The sequence below is a fragment of the Paroedura picta genome, chromosome 1 (assembly GCF_049243985.1).
Source record: "Paroedura picta isolate Pp20150507F chromosome 1, Ppicta_v3.0, whole genome shotgun sequence".
NCBI classification, from domain to species: domain Eukaryota; kingdom Metazoa; phylum Chordata; class Lepidosauria; order Squamata; family Gekkonidae; genus Paroedura; species Paroedura picta.
In genome coordinates this window covers 27700928-27716545 of record NC_135369.1, presented here as the reverse complement: position 1 = coordinate 27716545, position 15618 = coordinate 27700928, and the positions used below count along the sequence as shown (strand labels likewise).

General features: G+C 44.6%; 1 protein-coding gene across 2 annotated transcripts in view; it reads left to right on the top strand.

Moving 5' to 3' along the window:
- The first annotated feature begins 1912 nt into the window (after positions 1-1912).
- The window catches only part of SELENOI (selenoprotein I), a 59412-nt gene continuing 45706 nt past the window's right edge, over positions 1913-15618 (top strand). The window contains exon 1 of one of the 2 annotated variants that reach the window (XM_077330842.1): positions 1913-2112. In XM_077330842.1, coding sequence (XP_077186957.1) covers positions 1948-2112 — 165 coding nt within the window. In that variant the 5' untranslated portion in view covers positions 1913-1947. The remainder of the gene's footprint in view (positions 2113-15618) is intronic. The other variant, XM_077330833.1, reaches the window with a different exon arrangement.

Below are 15618 nucleotides of genomic sequence, written 5' to 3'. Positions count from 1 at the left end.
ACTGAACACTATTATATTGACATTGAACTCTATAAGGTCTCCAACAATCTGTGTGCAATGTGATATCGGAAAGAGACATGGAAGCTGCCCTAAATGTAACTACAATATGAAGAAGAAGAGTTGGTTCTTATATGTTGCTTTTCCCTACCCGAAGGAGGCTCAAAGTGGCTTACAGTTGCCTTCCCATTCCTCTCCCCACAACAGACACCCTGTGGGGTGGGTGAGGCTGAGAGAGCCCTGATATCACTGCCCGGTCAGAACAGTTTTATCAGTGCCCTGGCGAGCCCAAGGTCACCCAGCTGGTTGCATGTGGGGGAATGCAGAATCAAACCCGGCATGCCAGATTAGAAGTCTGCACTCCTAACCACTACACCAAACTGACTCTAAAGAGAGAGCAGCTCTTTTGCAAAAAGGATTAAAGAATAGATTCAAATGGGTAGCCCTGTTGGTCTGAAGTAGCGCAATAAAATCAGAGTCCAGTAGCACCTTTAAGACCAAAGATTTATTCAGGGCATGAGCTTTCAAGTGCAAGCACTTTTCGTCAGACTATGATCATATAGGATTAAAGAATGATGTGTTGATTTTTTGACACAAAGAACCTAGTTAATCAATCAATATATCCCCTGTGCTGCTATGTTGCTCTACTTCCTTCTTCTGATATCTGGATTGCTCTGAAAAGTAATATGGATTGTTCTGAAAAGACCTCATCTAAGATCTGCACAACTCAGATTTTCAAGCCCCACTAAGGCATGATGCTGCAGAGTGGACTGCTTGAGGAAGTGAGATAATTAGCATCTCTCGAAATCTTGACACTGCAAAAATATAAGACCAAAATCTTGGTCTTTTTGATATTTAGGTATAGTCCCATCTTTTCACTTTCTTCTTTTAGTCTCATTATCAGGGTCTTAAGATCACGTTCCGATTCAGCAAGGAGTGATGCATAGCGGAGATGATTGATGTTACAATTTTGACTCCGAATGTAGATTCTTCCAGATTAAGCTTCCATATAATTACCTCTGCATAAAGGACAGCCGTGGTTAAAAGGATTCAGACCGCTGGGGAAACACTTTAATCTTCAAGGGTATTTCATTAATAAGCGCTAAAGGTCACGATCCTCTTACACCAGAACTTCCAACCCTAAAGTGAAGAATTGGGATCAATAAAATATCATCCTTTCCCGCCCTCCAGATTTAGGATTTCTCTCTCGCTCACGATGGGTGCTAATATCGTAACGTAACCCACATCAATTAGGTCAGCTCAGAATTTACAGGGAAAGCTGGCAGGGGCTCATGGGAATTTGTAGTCCATGGACATCTGGAGGGCCGCAGTTTAGCAACTCCTGCTCTGGATAAAAAAACAAAACAGACCATTAAAGCAGTCCAAACTTTTTATTGCATCTGCAACGCCAGTGGGTTGGTTTTCTTCTTGGGGAAATTAAGTCAAGCGGCTCCACACCGGGATGGCGGGGTGCAATTCCAGCTGGCCTCCTCGTGGCGCGCCTTCACCCAGAGCTTTTAGCCTCCGGGATCTGCCAGCTGCAAGACGCCTTTGCCACCCGCTAAACAAACAATCCGCGGGACGCTGATTACGCAAACGCCGCTTTCTAACGCGCTTTGTGCACGGGGGGGGGGGGAGCCGGAAAGAGGAGACGAGGTTTCATTGCACCCCGTTGTTTGACTGACAACAGGAAGGCCGAGTCAGGGAGGAAAGAAAGGCCGGGCCGCGCTAAGGAGGCGGGTCATGGTCGGGTGCCTTTCAACGGAGGCGCGGTCCCTCATTCAAGATGGCGGCGGGGATGACGCTCGCGGGCGTCACGCATGGGCTGATCTCGGGCGGCGGGCGGTGACGAGGCGGGGGGAGGCGGCCGCGGGGGCGGAGCGAAGTACGGAAGCCGAGGAGGGGTCTGCCCTGGCCAATCATTCACGAAGCCGGGTGGTTCTTCTGCGCATGTGGGGCCGCCGCCGCTGCTGTTTTCTGTCTGCAGGTGGGGAAGGCGAGGCGGGAGGACGGAGCGACCCACCAGCCTGGCGCTGCCCCTCGCCCTGCGCCCTCGCCATGGCCGGCTACGAGTACGTGAGCGCCGAGCAGCTGGCCGGCTTCGACAAGTACAAGGTGTGCCGTCGGGGAGGCATTCCTGGGAGCGGGTGGGGGAGAAGCAAAGAGGTGAGGGGCACCGGGCGGCAGCTGGCAGGGGAGCGATGCCGGGAGGGATGCTGCACGGCGGCCCCCGGGCATTTGCACAGCGTCGCATGCATCGCCCGGGGCTGGGAGCACATGGTTTTCATGCAGACGGTCCCAGGGGATCTTGGGTGGGGACCGCGCTGGGCTTGGCTCTGGCTCGGTGGAAGGCATCCTCACCCTCATGCGATGGGTGCCGGGGAAGGTCTGCGTCCCTCGGTGCTTGGTAGCGAGGGTCCCTGGTTCAATCCCTTGCCATCCCCGATTGAAATGCCTAACGTAGCAAATCTGGGACAGCCCTAAGTGCTAGGATGTAGTCCGTTTGCTATTAGGTGTCTCCGTACATAAACTTATGCATATCCTGTGCTGGAGAAGAGCTCTGGCTTGGGAAAGTGTGGAGGGTAGGAGGATGTCCAGGATCATGGTGATGTACGGTTTTCAGTTAGATTAAATCTCTGGTACCTTGAAAGATCTCTTTGGGGCTTCTTTCCTATTGACAGCTAGTTCAGTGGCTTAGGCAGGACATTGATCTGGCTTTACATAAGGTATCTTCATACGTGAAAAGATTGTGCAAGACACAGTCTTTCTGCACAGTGTTTTTCTACTAATTGCCTTGCAAAGAGGAGGCTGTGTGCTGCCTCTGCCCCTTCACTTTCTCCTCCTTGCCATGCATCCCCACCCACGCAATTTATTTGGGGGTGATAAAAACGCCAGCCGCTGGATTGGGAATGTGGCCTGATAGAATTCCTCCCTGTTGAGTCAGAGAAGAACACTCTCCTTTCTAGCTTCCCATTTCCCTGTTACAATATTCAGAAGAGTGTCTCAATAAGGAAGCTTGCTTTTCTCCAATCTGTTCTACATGGCATTACCTTTCCTTTGTATGTATCTGACATGGAAGCATCAGCCGGCTCTGCATCGGCAAGAAAGGCAGAGGAGGTGACAGTGGCCACATCAGTGCCGAGATATCTTCCACAGAGGTGTCTCTGCCTTTCAGCTGTTTGCAAGAGTCCAGCTGTGTGAGAGGGAAGTGTGCATAGCAGATGGTGCGCTGAGTGTTCAGAGCTTCTCTTCTCGAGTGTCCTGTGTATTGTTGATGATAGCCAGATGGTATCAAAGGTACACTGTGTGAAACCCATTTGGCTTCCCATTTACGTATGCCCTTCCCCTCTTCCTGCCTGTTTTCAGTCACAGAGTTTGCTTTTCTTTATATTGTAAAGGTCTGTCAAGGGTAAATGTGGGAAGAATGTAGAAGACACAGGGGAAAGGGGTGGTGGTGCAGCCTCACTTGACTCGGGTGTGGCTTCCTCCTACGCCCTTAGACAGTGCCAACAGTGAGATGTGTGCAAGTGATACAGTCCCTGCCCAGTGAGCTTCTGATAACTTGAGTTTATCTTATTCCTATTACAGTGGGCATTGTGAGGAACCTTGCTAGGCTTAAGGGACCACCATCAAGAGTGGCAGTACTTTGATCCTTTCAAAAGACTCCTACAGAGCACTGCTTGCTTGCTTTAGGGATGACTTTTAAGGCTTTCTAGAGGCTGATATTGAGATGCGTAGTTGTGTTAATGTGTCTGTAGTGGCTGAAAATAGGAAAAGTCCAGTAGCACCTTAAAAACTGCCAAACATTTGTGGCAGCTTTCATGAGTGACTGCTCACTTCAGATAGACTTCTTCAGATCCAAAGACATGAGAAGTGACCTGTGAAAACTCATACCCTGCCACAAGTTTTTGTTAGTCTTTCCAGTGCTGTGGTCCTCATGCTCTTTTAGAAATGCTGATATATGTTTGCTGCTTGCTGCTACTTTGGTCACATTATGAGAAAATAAGACTCACTGGAGGAAGAACAATAATGCTGGGAAAGTTAGAAGTAGGAAAAGAAGCATGAGATGGATTGGCTCAATAAAGACGTGACAACACATAACATACATGCCTAATACTATAGTACATGGAGCCAGGTGATGTGCTACATTCTAGAATCCTAGAATTGAAAGGAGCCATACAGGCATCTAGTCTAACTATGCAGGATCAGTCGAAAGCATCCAGGATAAGTATCAGTCCAGCTGCTGCTTAAAGACAGTGGGTGAGAGGGATGTCACCACCTCCTTAGGCAGCTGAACTACTCTGACTGAAAAAAAAATGTCTCTGCTAACTAGCCAGTACTGTTCTCCACATAGTTTAAACCCATTACTGCGGGTTCCTGTTCTCCACTCCGTGCCCTCCTTGAAGTGGCAACCATTCAAATACTTAAAGAGAGCAATCATGTCCCCTCTTCATCTCTTCTCCAGGCTGAACATTTCCAGGTCCCTCAGCCTTTCCGCATAGGGCTTGTTCCCAGGCCCTGGATCATTGTCATCACTCTCCTCTGTACCCTCTTAATTTTGTCCACATACTTTTTGAAGTGATGCCTCCAGAGCTGCACACAGTACTCCACGTGGGCTCTGACCTATGTGATGTACAGCATGAGTATGACATCCTGTGGTTTTGATGTTATGCCTCTGTTGATACAGCTCAAGACTGCATTTGCCTTTTTTACTGCTACGTTATACTGCCTGTTGATATTTAGCTTACAGTTCACAAGAACCCTGAGATTTTGTTCACACACATTGCTACCCAGAAGTGGATGTCCTATCCACCATGCATGCTTCTCATTTTTGTGACTCAGTTGTAGAACTCAGCACTTATCCTTATTGAGTTACATCTTGTTCTCCTTTGCCCACTATTCTAGCATGTTTAGATCCTCTTGAACTCTATCATCTGGGGTATTCACTACTCTTCCTTCTCATTCACCATTAAGCGCTTTCAGTTGAGCAGTTCATTTAACAAAGCAAATCAGATTTAATAGCGATCATACCGTATAAACATTTGATGTTTTTGCCATTAACAGTGGAATGCATCAGGTTTAGCTGAGCTGCGAAGCTATGGGAGATGTTGATGCTTGGGTTCTGTGGCTGGTAGTTTTTTCTACACAGTGATTTTTCTACACAGTTGCTTCTTTCTGGAAGTTCGGTTAAGGGTGGTTGCATGTGCAACTTTCACTTGCAAATTGGCATGGTAATCTACATCTTCATGCAGATTCTTGTGTTGTCTTTTCCTAACAGAAGCTAGCTAAGTGAGAGACAGCAATTTTTCTTCATTCAGTTTTGCTTCCTGTAGCAAGCATACATCCTTCTCTGTCCATGATGCAATCCTGCCAATAACTGTGGATTTGTAGTGGCCTGTCCATGTTACTGGCTTTTCTTGGTATCTGACTCACCCGAGAATCTTCGGTTGCATATGGGATCACCCAAGAGAATGCTTTATTTTTTTTTAAGGCAGCCACTAGGTGTGGTTCACAGTTGCAGAACTGGTGGTAACTCTTGTGGATCTGGGAAACCCCAACAAATTGTTGTTTAAGTCGATCACAGTTTTGATTTTTTCAGGAAGCAGGGCTGGAAAAATGTCGGGTGTCTGTTCACCAAAGAACTTCTCAGTTTCTCCCCTTCCAGTGTAAGTCCAGAACCTATACACTTAAGCTTGCCATGGATCAGATTTGAATTTTCTTCCATTGAAGTCATGAAGAGCAGGTTTTAGATCAGGGGTAGTCAAACTACGGCCCTCCAGATGTCCATGGACTACAATTGCAGTTGCTGGCAGGGGCTCATGGGAATTGTAGTCCATGGACATCTGGAGGGCTGCAGTTTGATTACCCCTGTTTTAGATGGTTGTTAACAAAAGCACTGAGGTAATTTTGACCGAAAATGGAAGAATCTAAAAGCATTGGATACCAGGTACCATCTCCTTAAATTATTTTTCAGGCAGCTTCTTTGCCTATAACTTTAAAAGGTTTATGCTTCTCTCTGCCCCCAAACCTGTTGGTACCACTGGAATAAAGTGCTCATTAATTGTACATATATTTAGTGTAACAGTTTATTCTGTTTCCAAAGGGAGGTTTCAGACATCTGGATATTCAGAGTGAATACGGAAATAAGACCTTATTTCAGTTTTGACCTACATTTTCTACCTTAATGAAATGTGTTTCCTTGAGCTGAATGAGCACAGACATGAGTAGTGTCTTCTGCTCTGTCTCACTGTGTCTTCCTCGTTTGATTACTTCAGAAGACTGAGCTTTTGAGGCAAGTATGCTGCAGGGCCAGATCTTTGTAAAAACTGTTGCCTGTTTTTTTAATGAAACTGAATTCAAGAGTATCTGGGCCGTATTGGTTTTTCTCATGTGGAACTTATAATTATTCATTTATCTGTCTGTTTTCCCTTCTTTGCCTGTTGAATTGAGTTTATGGTAGAATTAGTCTCCATGGCAACAGTCCTTCCTTGTCCCAATGGTTCATGGTCCAAGCAAAATCACAAGCAAAGCTACCAACATATAGTGATAGTGTCTTCCAGTATTTATTTGCTTCATTTATACCCTGTCTTTTTCTACAATGGGGATCCAAATGGGTGAGGCTGAGAGAGCCCTGATATTGCTGTTTGATCAGAACAGGTTTATCAGTGCTGTGGTGAGCCCAAGGTCACCCAGCTGGCTGCATGTGGGGGAAGTACGGAATCAAACCCAGCTCACCAGATTAGAAGTCCACACTCCTAACCACAACACCAATTGCCTGGCAGAAGAGCTCCACTTTACAGGCCCTGTGGAACTTTACTAGCTCCATCAGGGCTCTCCTGGGAGCCCTTTCCACCAAGCAGGGGCCAGGGCCAAAAATGCCCTGGCCGTGGTCAAGACAAAGTGAACGTCTTGTGGGCCAGGGATCGCCAACCTATTAGTAGTCTCACAACACAAGGCTGTGCAGGGGCATAGGGAGCTAGGATGTTCCTCAAGTACACTGGGCCCAGTTTGCAACTGGCCTTAAAAGTCCAAACCAAAACGTTGAACTTGATTTGGTGTTCAACTGGCAACCAGTGTAGCCTTTTAACCAAAAAAAAAAAAAAATGGAGAAAATCCATCACAATTGTTGTGGCACCTGGACATTCTAGGAATAATGGTACTATCTTCTGAAATCCAGGAGAGTGACCTAAACTTGCCTTCAGAAATTGTATTCTGGTGTCTCCAAAGGCTTGCTTGTCACTGTTTATATCTACTCATAGAAATTACATTTGGTTGGAAGATGCTACCATTAATGACAAATGAGAAGATGCTTGTAAGGCAGCCTTCTTCAGCCTTTTGACCGTGGTGGAGCTCCTGAAATATTTTTCCAGACTTTGAGGAGCACCAGAAGTGATGTCATCTGGCCATGCTTCAGTCCCCCAGAAGTACCATTTTACTGGAAGTGACATCACCACCTGCATTAACAGGCTTGAGGAGCACTAAAGGAGGAGAGATAGCAGGTGATTTAAGGGGGGGAGTAGGTGTACAGGCTCCCTCCTAGGCACAGAAACCACAAGAGAAATCATGCTTGATGTGGGGAGGGGGGACGGACAATGGAAGCATTCAGTTTTCTAGTTTGTGGCTGAGTCCATTAATACAGGAAGGGAAAGGCTGTGGATCCCCTATAGAGCTCCTGCATACCCCCAGGGGTCCCTGGACCCCTGTTTGGAAATCCCTGTTGCTAGGTCTAAAGCAGAGTCCTGAGAAAGGGTAAGGTCACAAGGGAAAACTAGTCTGTAGTTAAGATAATTGCTGCACTCTAGAATGCCTTAATGGAACAATGTTTCCCAGTAGAAATGCTTCCCATCACAGAAGGGGTGTATTTTCCTAAGTTCTTTTTGGCCAATCTCGGCTTCTCCTCTCCCCTCAAATCCAGCATGCTGTTTCTCACTGGGTATACCCATGCCCCCAGGGTGTTTCTCTGCTGAGCTTATACTTCAGTGGCAGAAGCGTAGGACACTGTTTCTGGGAGTAGCATAATATTAAGATAAATCTGATTGGTTTTTAATCACACCCCCATAAACAGATAGTTTAACATAGTGCTTTGTCCACAGAACAGCACTGTTCTTTGTTAAGAGCAGCTGAAAGTCAGGCAGAATTGACAATTCAGAGTCTGGATCACAGAGAAGTGCTGTCCACTTTGCTTCAGGGGTGACAATGTGCTGTTCAATGACAACAAAACGAAGGCATTGAAGAGTGTCACAGCTTCTTAAAGGTCAGACTCTACACTGCTGCTCTGCACAGCTTTTGCTGCTGTGCTGTGACTGGATTTTTGGATCAGGTAGTTTTTTAAAAAAAAAAGAAGGCTAAGTTCCCTGAGATCTCATTCTTTGCCTCTGGCAGAAGAGTTGATGGAGTGATCATCTATCTCTACTCATTCAGGTTCTGGAACAAACACTTGCTTAAATGAGAGGGAGGTTCAGGGCAGCAGATGCCAGAGATCTCGCTTGCTAGCTGGCTATCTTGTTGCTTCACTGCACAATGCAATTCCCCATCTTCTGGAAGGCAGTTGCTGATATTTCGAAGACTGAGGCAAGAACGTGAAACCATCACATTGGTAAAACATGATTGGGTGATAGCAGTGAAACAATTTTGACCCAGCTGTGTTTGTGATCCTTTCCCAATCTCAGGGGCACATTGAGTAGGAGAGTTGCAATAATTATCCCAAGTTCATCTACTTTTGCAGTTGTGCAATGCAGGTAGTGGATGTCTTTCACTGTATATTTCTTGTGTTGATCTAGTGACCTTATTAGCGCGCCATCTGTCCAGCACGCCAGACTCAGCTGATTATGATACTGTTTTGTCATAGAAGCTTGACATGAATTTATTTGGGATTTCAGCATCCATGCCATATTCCTTCTGTTGCCCTTTGGCCAAAGTTTTGGAGTTAAGACTGAAAACAAGTGCATCAGTGGCTTAGTTACCATCAGAACACTTAATCATCCATTTGGAATTTTCCATTAGGATGTCATTTAAATATTGTGGAAGTGATGCATTTCTTTATCACCACCTCATTTTAGCTGTTTTGTTCATGAATCAGTGTTTGAAGGCCATAGTCAAATGGAAGTGGATAGACAAACTGAAATCAAATGTAGACAAAGTATACATGTTGGTTAGGAAGGCAGATGCTCTTGAGGGGATGGGTCATCTTGGTTGCATGGATTCAAGTTGTCTCTGTGCATGTGTTTCTGAACCTAGAATTTTCTTTTGAGAAAGCTGAGTCCTTTCAGGAGTACTTTATAACTTCTGTCTGGCTAAAAAGCTCTGTTCCTTTTTGACTCTGCCAATCTAGTCATGTTGATTTATAGATCAAGAGTCCAGTAACATCATAAAGATGAACAACATTCGTGGCAGGTTATAAGTTTTTATGAGTCACTGATCACTTCTGTAGGTACAATAGAATGTGAGTCCACCTGTCCTATATTTTTGACAGTTAAGTGATTTCAGATGCTAAATGACAATAGCAGGTATGATTGGATTAAGTGTGGTAAACAGAGAGGCAGTAGATGTGGAGAAATCAGCACTGCTAATCAGACAGAAAACCTAGGTCTTGATCTTGTCCAAGAGGATGTCTTGAGCTTCATTATTAGTTGTAGCTCAACAGTCTCTTTTTCTAATCTCCCTTTGAAATTCCTTTGTAAGAGAGCTGGTACTCTTAGGTCAGCACCTGAATGTTCTGTAACTTCCAGATTAGAGTGCTGTGTGGTTTATTTAAGTCTCCCCTGAAAGTAATTCAGAAGCTTATGCAAAGGGTGGCAGGCTGTACAAATAGTCCCAGTTTTTTAGTGGCTACATGGACTGCCTGTATGTTTCTTGGTGTCATTCAAAGTGCTGAGTTTAATATTTATAGCCTTTAACAGCTTGGGACGCACATACTTGAAGGACTTCTCCCTTTTCAGACAGACTCACCATTTTCAGAGGAAAGTAATTCAGTGTAGCATGAGGTCAAGACCTACCCTGTAGACTGGCTTAACCGAAGAATGTCTTTTCTGTGCCTTTTCTGGCAAGGGTCCTTATAAAGCTATTTATTGCTGTGGGAATATTTGGATTTTGGCAGTATTGGTGAGGTCAATTGGAGCCAAGGTTGCACAGTTCTGGATCAAAGCCATATGGCTGTTCAGTTTTTTTTGCTAGTTTGATGATATGATTGATGGGCATTAAATATGGTTTGTGGTTATCTTTCGTGACTGTTAGCTGTGTTAATGCTATTATTAGCTGCTAACAGGGCACCCAAATTGCATGCTGGTGTATATTATTTGTTGATGTCTCTGTACTATATTTAGCCTGCACCCAAAAATCCACATGCAAGATAAGAGTTTCTTAGTTGTGAGCTTTGTATGACACTTGAAAAAAATGGTCATATAGAAAAAGAGGGCAGCTAGCTTCCTGGTGGTCAACTTCAATTTGTTCTACTGAAACTTGGATCCATTGGACCCTTTCCCTCTTTTTGCTTTTGCTCACCCCGGAAATGGAGTTAGGGAGACTATAAATCCTGAACATTTCCCCCTTAGCAGGGGTAATGACATGGTTTCTTAAGGGATTCTTGGAATTGCCTGACTTGGATTCCACATTTTGTTTAGCACTGGTGCCTGGAGAAAAATTAGGATTGTGTAGCAAAACTGGAGAGGAAGAAATAAGTCACAGCAATGAACAAGAAGCCTTCTGTGATCCCTTTTTTACTTCCAGAGAGTTAAGCAGCCATAGACTATGATGTTAGAGTTTTCTCTGCAAATCTGGTGGTCGAAACTTTGATCTGTCCACTGTTCTGGGTGGCTCCAAAGCTTTATCCAGTCTTCTTCAAGACGAGTAGTAAAGGAACCTTTCTGGACCCAAAGGTCCAATCCATCTGTAAGGTGGCCAACAAAAATTGCCTGTGGAAAACTTGCCAGTGGGGCTGGAAAGCAACATTCTGAATGCTCAGCTTTTAACATATCGAGTTTTTTATATATGTGGACAATTGGGCAGTCAAGGGGCTACCTCGCTGATCAATCAGAAGTCAACCTATGCCCCCCTTTAGTTAGTGCAGAAGTGGCGGAATGACTGACAAGCAAGAGAGGTGATGCTATCCTTTATTTCCTTCCATTGTGTGTACTAGCAACGAAGTAGGATTATTATCCCATGGGTCTCCTACACCTTGAGAATCAATGATAGCCTTGTTAAAGTTAGTTACTAATGTTATATAATAGCCTGAATTGTTCATCTCTTCTTTATTCCTCTCCTGTGTTCATACCCCCCTCTCCAGTCCTGCAGGGTCTGGTGGGGAGAGTAGCTTAAACATACTCTATATATGTTAGGGCTTATCTGTTCAGTTTATTCCATAATACTCTGAGATTCCCCTGTGATTTTCAAGGCTAAAAATAATTTGTTCTCCTCAGTGGATAACTTTGACATGTGGCAAACAAATTAACATGGCGGCGGCTGTAAGAAAACTAGACTTGTCAGCAATCATCTGATCAGGCCTTTGGCTGACCGTGGGGAGGTGTTCATGCACATCATATTGCTTTTAAAAAATCTCTAGTTTGTCTTTAATTTGGGGCAAATCAGTTAATTTGGGGCAAATCAGTTTAGTTGTGTTTCCTGCTTTCAAGCTACCTATCTAAAATGTGAATTCTTTGTCCTTTTATAGAAGCAAGGAAAACATCATAGGAGCCCTGCTGTTCCAGCCCAATGGTCCATCTAGTTTCTCACATAGTACCCAACCACATCCCCTGGAGAGCCAACAGCAGAGCATAGACCAAGCCCAGCTTGGTCCTTGACCTCTAATCTGGAGAACTGAGTTTGATTCCCTACTCTTCTACATGTAGCCAGCTGAGTGAACTTAAACTAGTCACAGTTCCCTCAGAACTCTCTTAGCCTCACCTACCTCACAGGGTGTCTGTTGTGGGGAGAGGAAGGGTAGGCAATTGTAAGCCACTTTGAGACTCCTTCGGGTAGAGAAAAGCTGCATATAAGAACCAACTCTTCCTCTTGTTCTTCTACCTCACAGGGTGTCTGTTGTGGGGAGAGGAAGGGTAGGCGATTGTAAGGTACTATGAGACTCTTTGTGTAGTAAAAAGTGTAGTACAAAAAAACAGCTCTTCTTCCCCTGAAGTTGCGTCCTGGTAATGTTATTCAGATATTTACTGTCTCTGAATGTGGAGGCTCCCTCAATTATTATGGCCAGTAGATTCCTTCATGAATATATCTAATCCCCTTTTAAAGTGATCTGTGTCCGTAACCATCACTACATCCTCTGGCAGCAAATTTCACATTTTAATCACATGGTGTATATAATTATTTCCTTCTGTCTTTCCTGGTTCTACTGCCCACCAGCTTTGTCGGATGTCCTCAGTCTCTGGTATTTGGAGAGAAGGCGAAAGTTATTTTTGTCAGTTCTTTCCACCTTGTTTATAATTTTATAAATTTCTATCATGTCCTTCCTTAGTCATCTAATTTTTAAACTTAAAAGAGAAACAGAAGCCTTGCAGCCTTTTCTTGGGATTCTACTTCACCCGAAAGCCTGATTGATTTCTGGAGAAAGCAGACACGTCTTAGAATCATAGAATCATAGAGTTGGAAGGGGCCATACAGGCCATCTAGTCCAACCCCCTGCTCCACGCAGGATTAGCCCTAAGCATCCTAAAGCATCCAAGAAAAGTGTGTATCCAACCTTTGCTTGAAGACTTCCAGTGAGGGGGAGCTCACCACCTCCTTAGGCAGCCTATTCCACTGCTGAACTACTCTGACTGTGAAAAACTTTTTCCTGATATCTAGCCTATATCGTTGTACTTGAAGTTTAAACCCATTACTGCGTGTCCTCTCCTCTGCAGCCAGCAGAAACAGCATCCTGCCCTCCTCCAAGTGACAACCTTTCAAATACTTAAAGAGGGCTATCATGTCCCCTCTCAACCTCCTTTTCTCCAGGCTGAACATTCCCAAGTCCCTCAACCTATCTTCATAGGGCTTGGTCCCTTGGCCCCAGATCATCTTCGTCGCTCTCCTCTGTACCCTTTCAATTTTATCTACGTCCTTCTTGAAGTGAGGCCTCCAGAACTGCACACAGTACTCCAGGTGTGGTCTGACCAGTGCCGTATACAATGGGACTATGACATCTTGTGATTTTGATGTGATGCCTCTGTTGATACAGCCCAAAATGGCATTTGCCTTTTTTACCGCTGCATCACACTGCCTGCTCATGTTTAATTTACAATCCACAAGTACCCCAAGGTCTCGTTCACACACAGTGCTACCTAGAAGCGTATCCCCCATCCAGTAGGCATGCTTTTCATTTTTCTGACCCAGATGCAGAACTTTACACTTATCTTTATTGAATTGCATCTTGTTCTCATTTGCCCATTTTTCCATTGTGTTCAGATCTCGTTGAACTCTGTCTCTATCTTCCGGAGTATTTGCCAGTCCTCCCAATTTGGTGTCATCTGCAAACTTGATGATTAGTCCCTCCACCCCCTCATCTAGATCATTAATAAATATGTTAAAAAGTACCGGGCCGAGCACCGAGCCCTGAGGTACCCCGCTACTCACCTCTCTCCAGTCTGATGAAACACCATTGACAACAACTCTTTGAGTGCGGTTCCCTAACCAATTCCCTATCCACCTAACTATCTGAAAATCCAGATTGCAGTCCTTCAACTTATCCATCAGAACATCATGGGGAACCTTGTCAAAAGCTTTACTTTTCAAAGGTCAGCTGAGCATAAGGGTCTTGAGTCCCCAACTAGTCTGATGACTTCCCATTTTAACCCAGCTTCAAAATCAGATAATCCCTTTGGGTAGCTTCTGTGGGAAAAGTCTACAAAGGAGTGGCATCAACTTCTAGGCCATCTAGAACGAAAAGAGCACTTATCTTGTTCAACCAGTTGCTATTATTATTATTATTATTATTATTATTATTACTATCATTCATAAAGTAGGTTTTGACTATTACAAAAGTGGAAGGAAGAGAGAGTTACGGTTCCCAGAAGTAAGCAAAAGAGGTCCCTTGAAGAACAGGACTGCTAAGGAACCCTTTTCTTTGGGTTGTGTTGGCTTGCCATGATTTATCTGTTTTTCATTTCCCTGTGTGCATAAAATCCTTCTGTTTTCCTTGTTTCTACCTTGAAAGTGTTTGCATTGACCTTCCTTTCTTATTCAGTTTTCCACAAGTAAAGTTGTTAAGGTGGCTTGGGTCTGGAAGGACTAGGCTATCTGTAGGACACATCTGAAGTACACAAGCCTGCCTGTTGACAAAGATGCAGAAGTGGGCCTGTCAGATGTTCTCTCAGATCCCTAATTGTCAGGTGCTGGCAGCTACTTGGTGACTCAGGAGGGCTGTTTCAGGGGCAAGAGATAGCCAGCTGGGCTCCAGCGAGGCTGGTCAAGTTGAGCCACTCGTTTCTGGTTTTATCAGGGGCATCAGCAAGTCACAGGTCATGACAATAGTTTAATGAGAAAGGGTTGCCCAAACCATGTCTCCCAAGCCAATAGAAATGGGATTAAAAGATGCTTCTTATGTTTAGGCCTATGGTTTTCTACCGGGCCTATGGCAGGGAGCCAAGTTCAGGCCAAATAGGAGCCTTGCTGTTTATGAACTGTTGAAAACATAGTATGAGCTAGGTTAGCTCTTCCCTTTGAAGACTCCCTTTTAGGTGAAGTCCTCCTGTTCCAGTGGTCCAGTGCAGAGATGAGAGCTATTTGTTGCCAGTGTGTATGGAAAGTAGAATGGAAGACTCTTTGAGGCAGAGGACCCGCTAAGGCTAGCTGTTAAGAAGGAGAAACAGAAGGGAAATTCCAACACTTTCCCTGTAGCCTTGTCCGCTAGTCAGCAAATAGTTAATGCTTTGGCCTTCTGTGGGAATTAGCTTTTGATAACATGTGGTTTTTCTAGGTCACCATTCTGGTTTTCTCTCTAACACTTCAACTGCCTTATATATAAAATGTATGCCGCACCATGATTTGTATGCTTTTTTTCCTGGTTCTTTGAAGCAACTGAAGAATAGGGGTGGGTGTTTTGTAACAATTATATGAATGGCTTGTTGACTTTCCTCAACTGATTTGTGTGTTTTCTCTCGGCTTTGTGAGCATCGGTGATCTGTCCACTAAGTGCTCTGTTTGTACTTATACTTGATGTTGGCCCCTCTGAACTCGGCATGTCCTGTGGAACATAGTTTCAGGCGGTACTTATATTGGTCTGTAGTAGATCAGTTAGATTGTAGTCCTGCAGCACCTTAAAGACCAAGAAGAGTTTCAGGGTATAAGCTCCCTTCCTCCTTGTGTTGAAGGGAGTTTTGACTTTCAGACACTGGTCTCCAAAATGTTACAGGATTCAAATCTGTGTCCCCTTACTGCGTCTTCCAGTGATGGGAACATGTCTCACTGAGAATGAATAGAGAGGATTTAGAGCACCCATCCAAGATTTGTCAAGTAACCCAGCTTGTTACTGAATTGGTTGCATTGACTTGGCATCTTTTGTCATAGTCCTTATTTATGTTTTTGCAATGGGTTTGTATGGCATGTGGTACATGGGGTGTTCTGAGCTGAGGATCCTTCCAAGAAGCATCAGGATCCTGGTTGGGTGAACAATAAAATCAGAGTCCAGTAGCACCT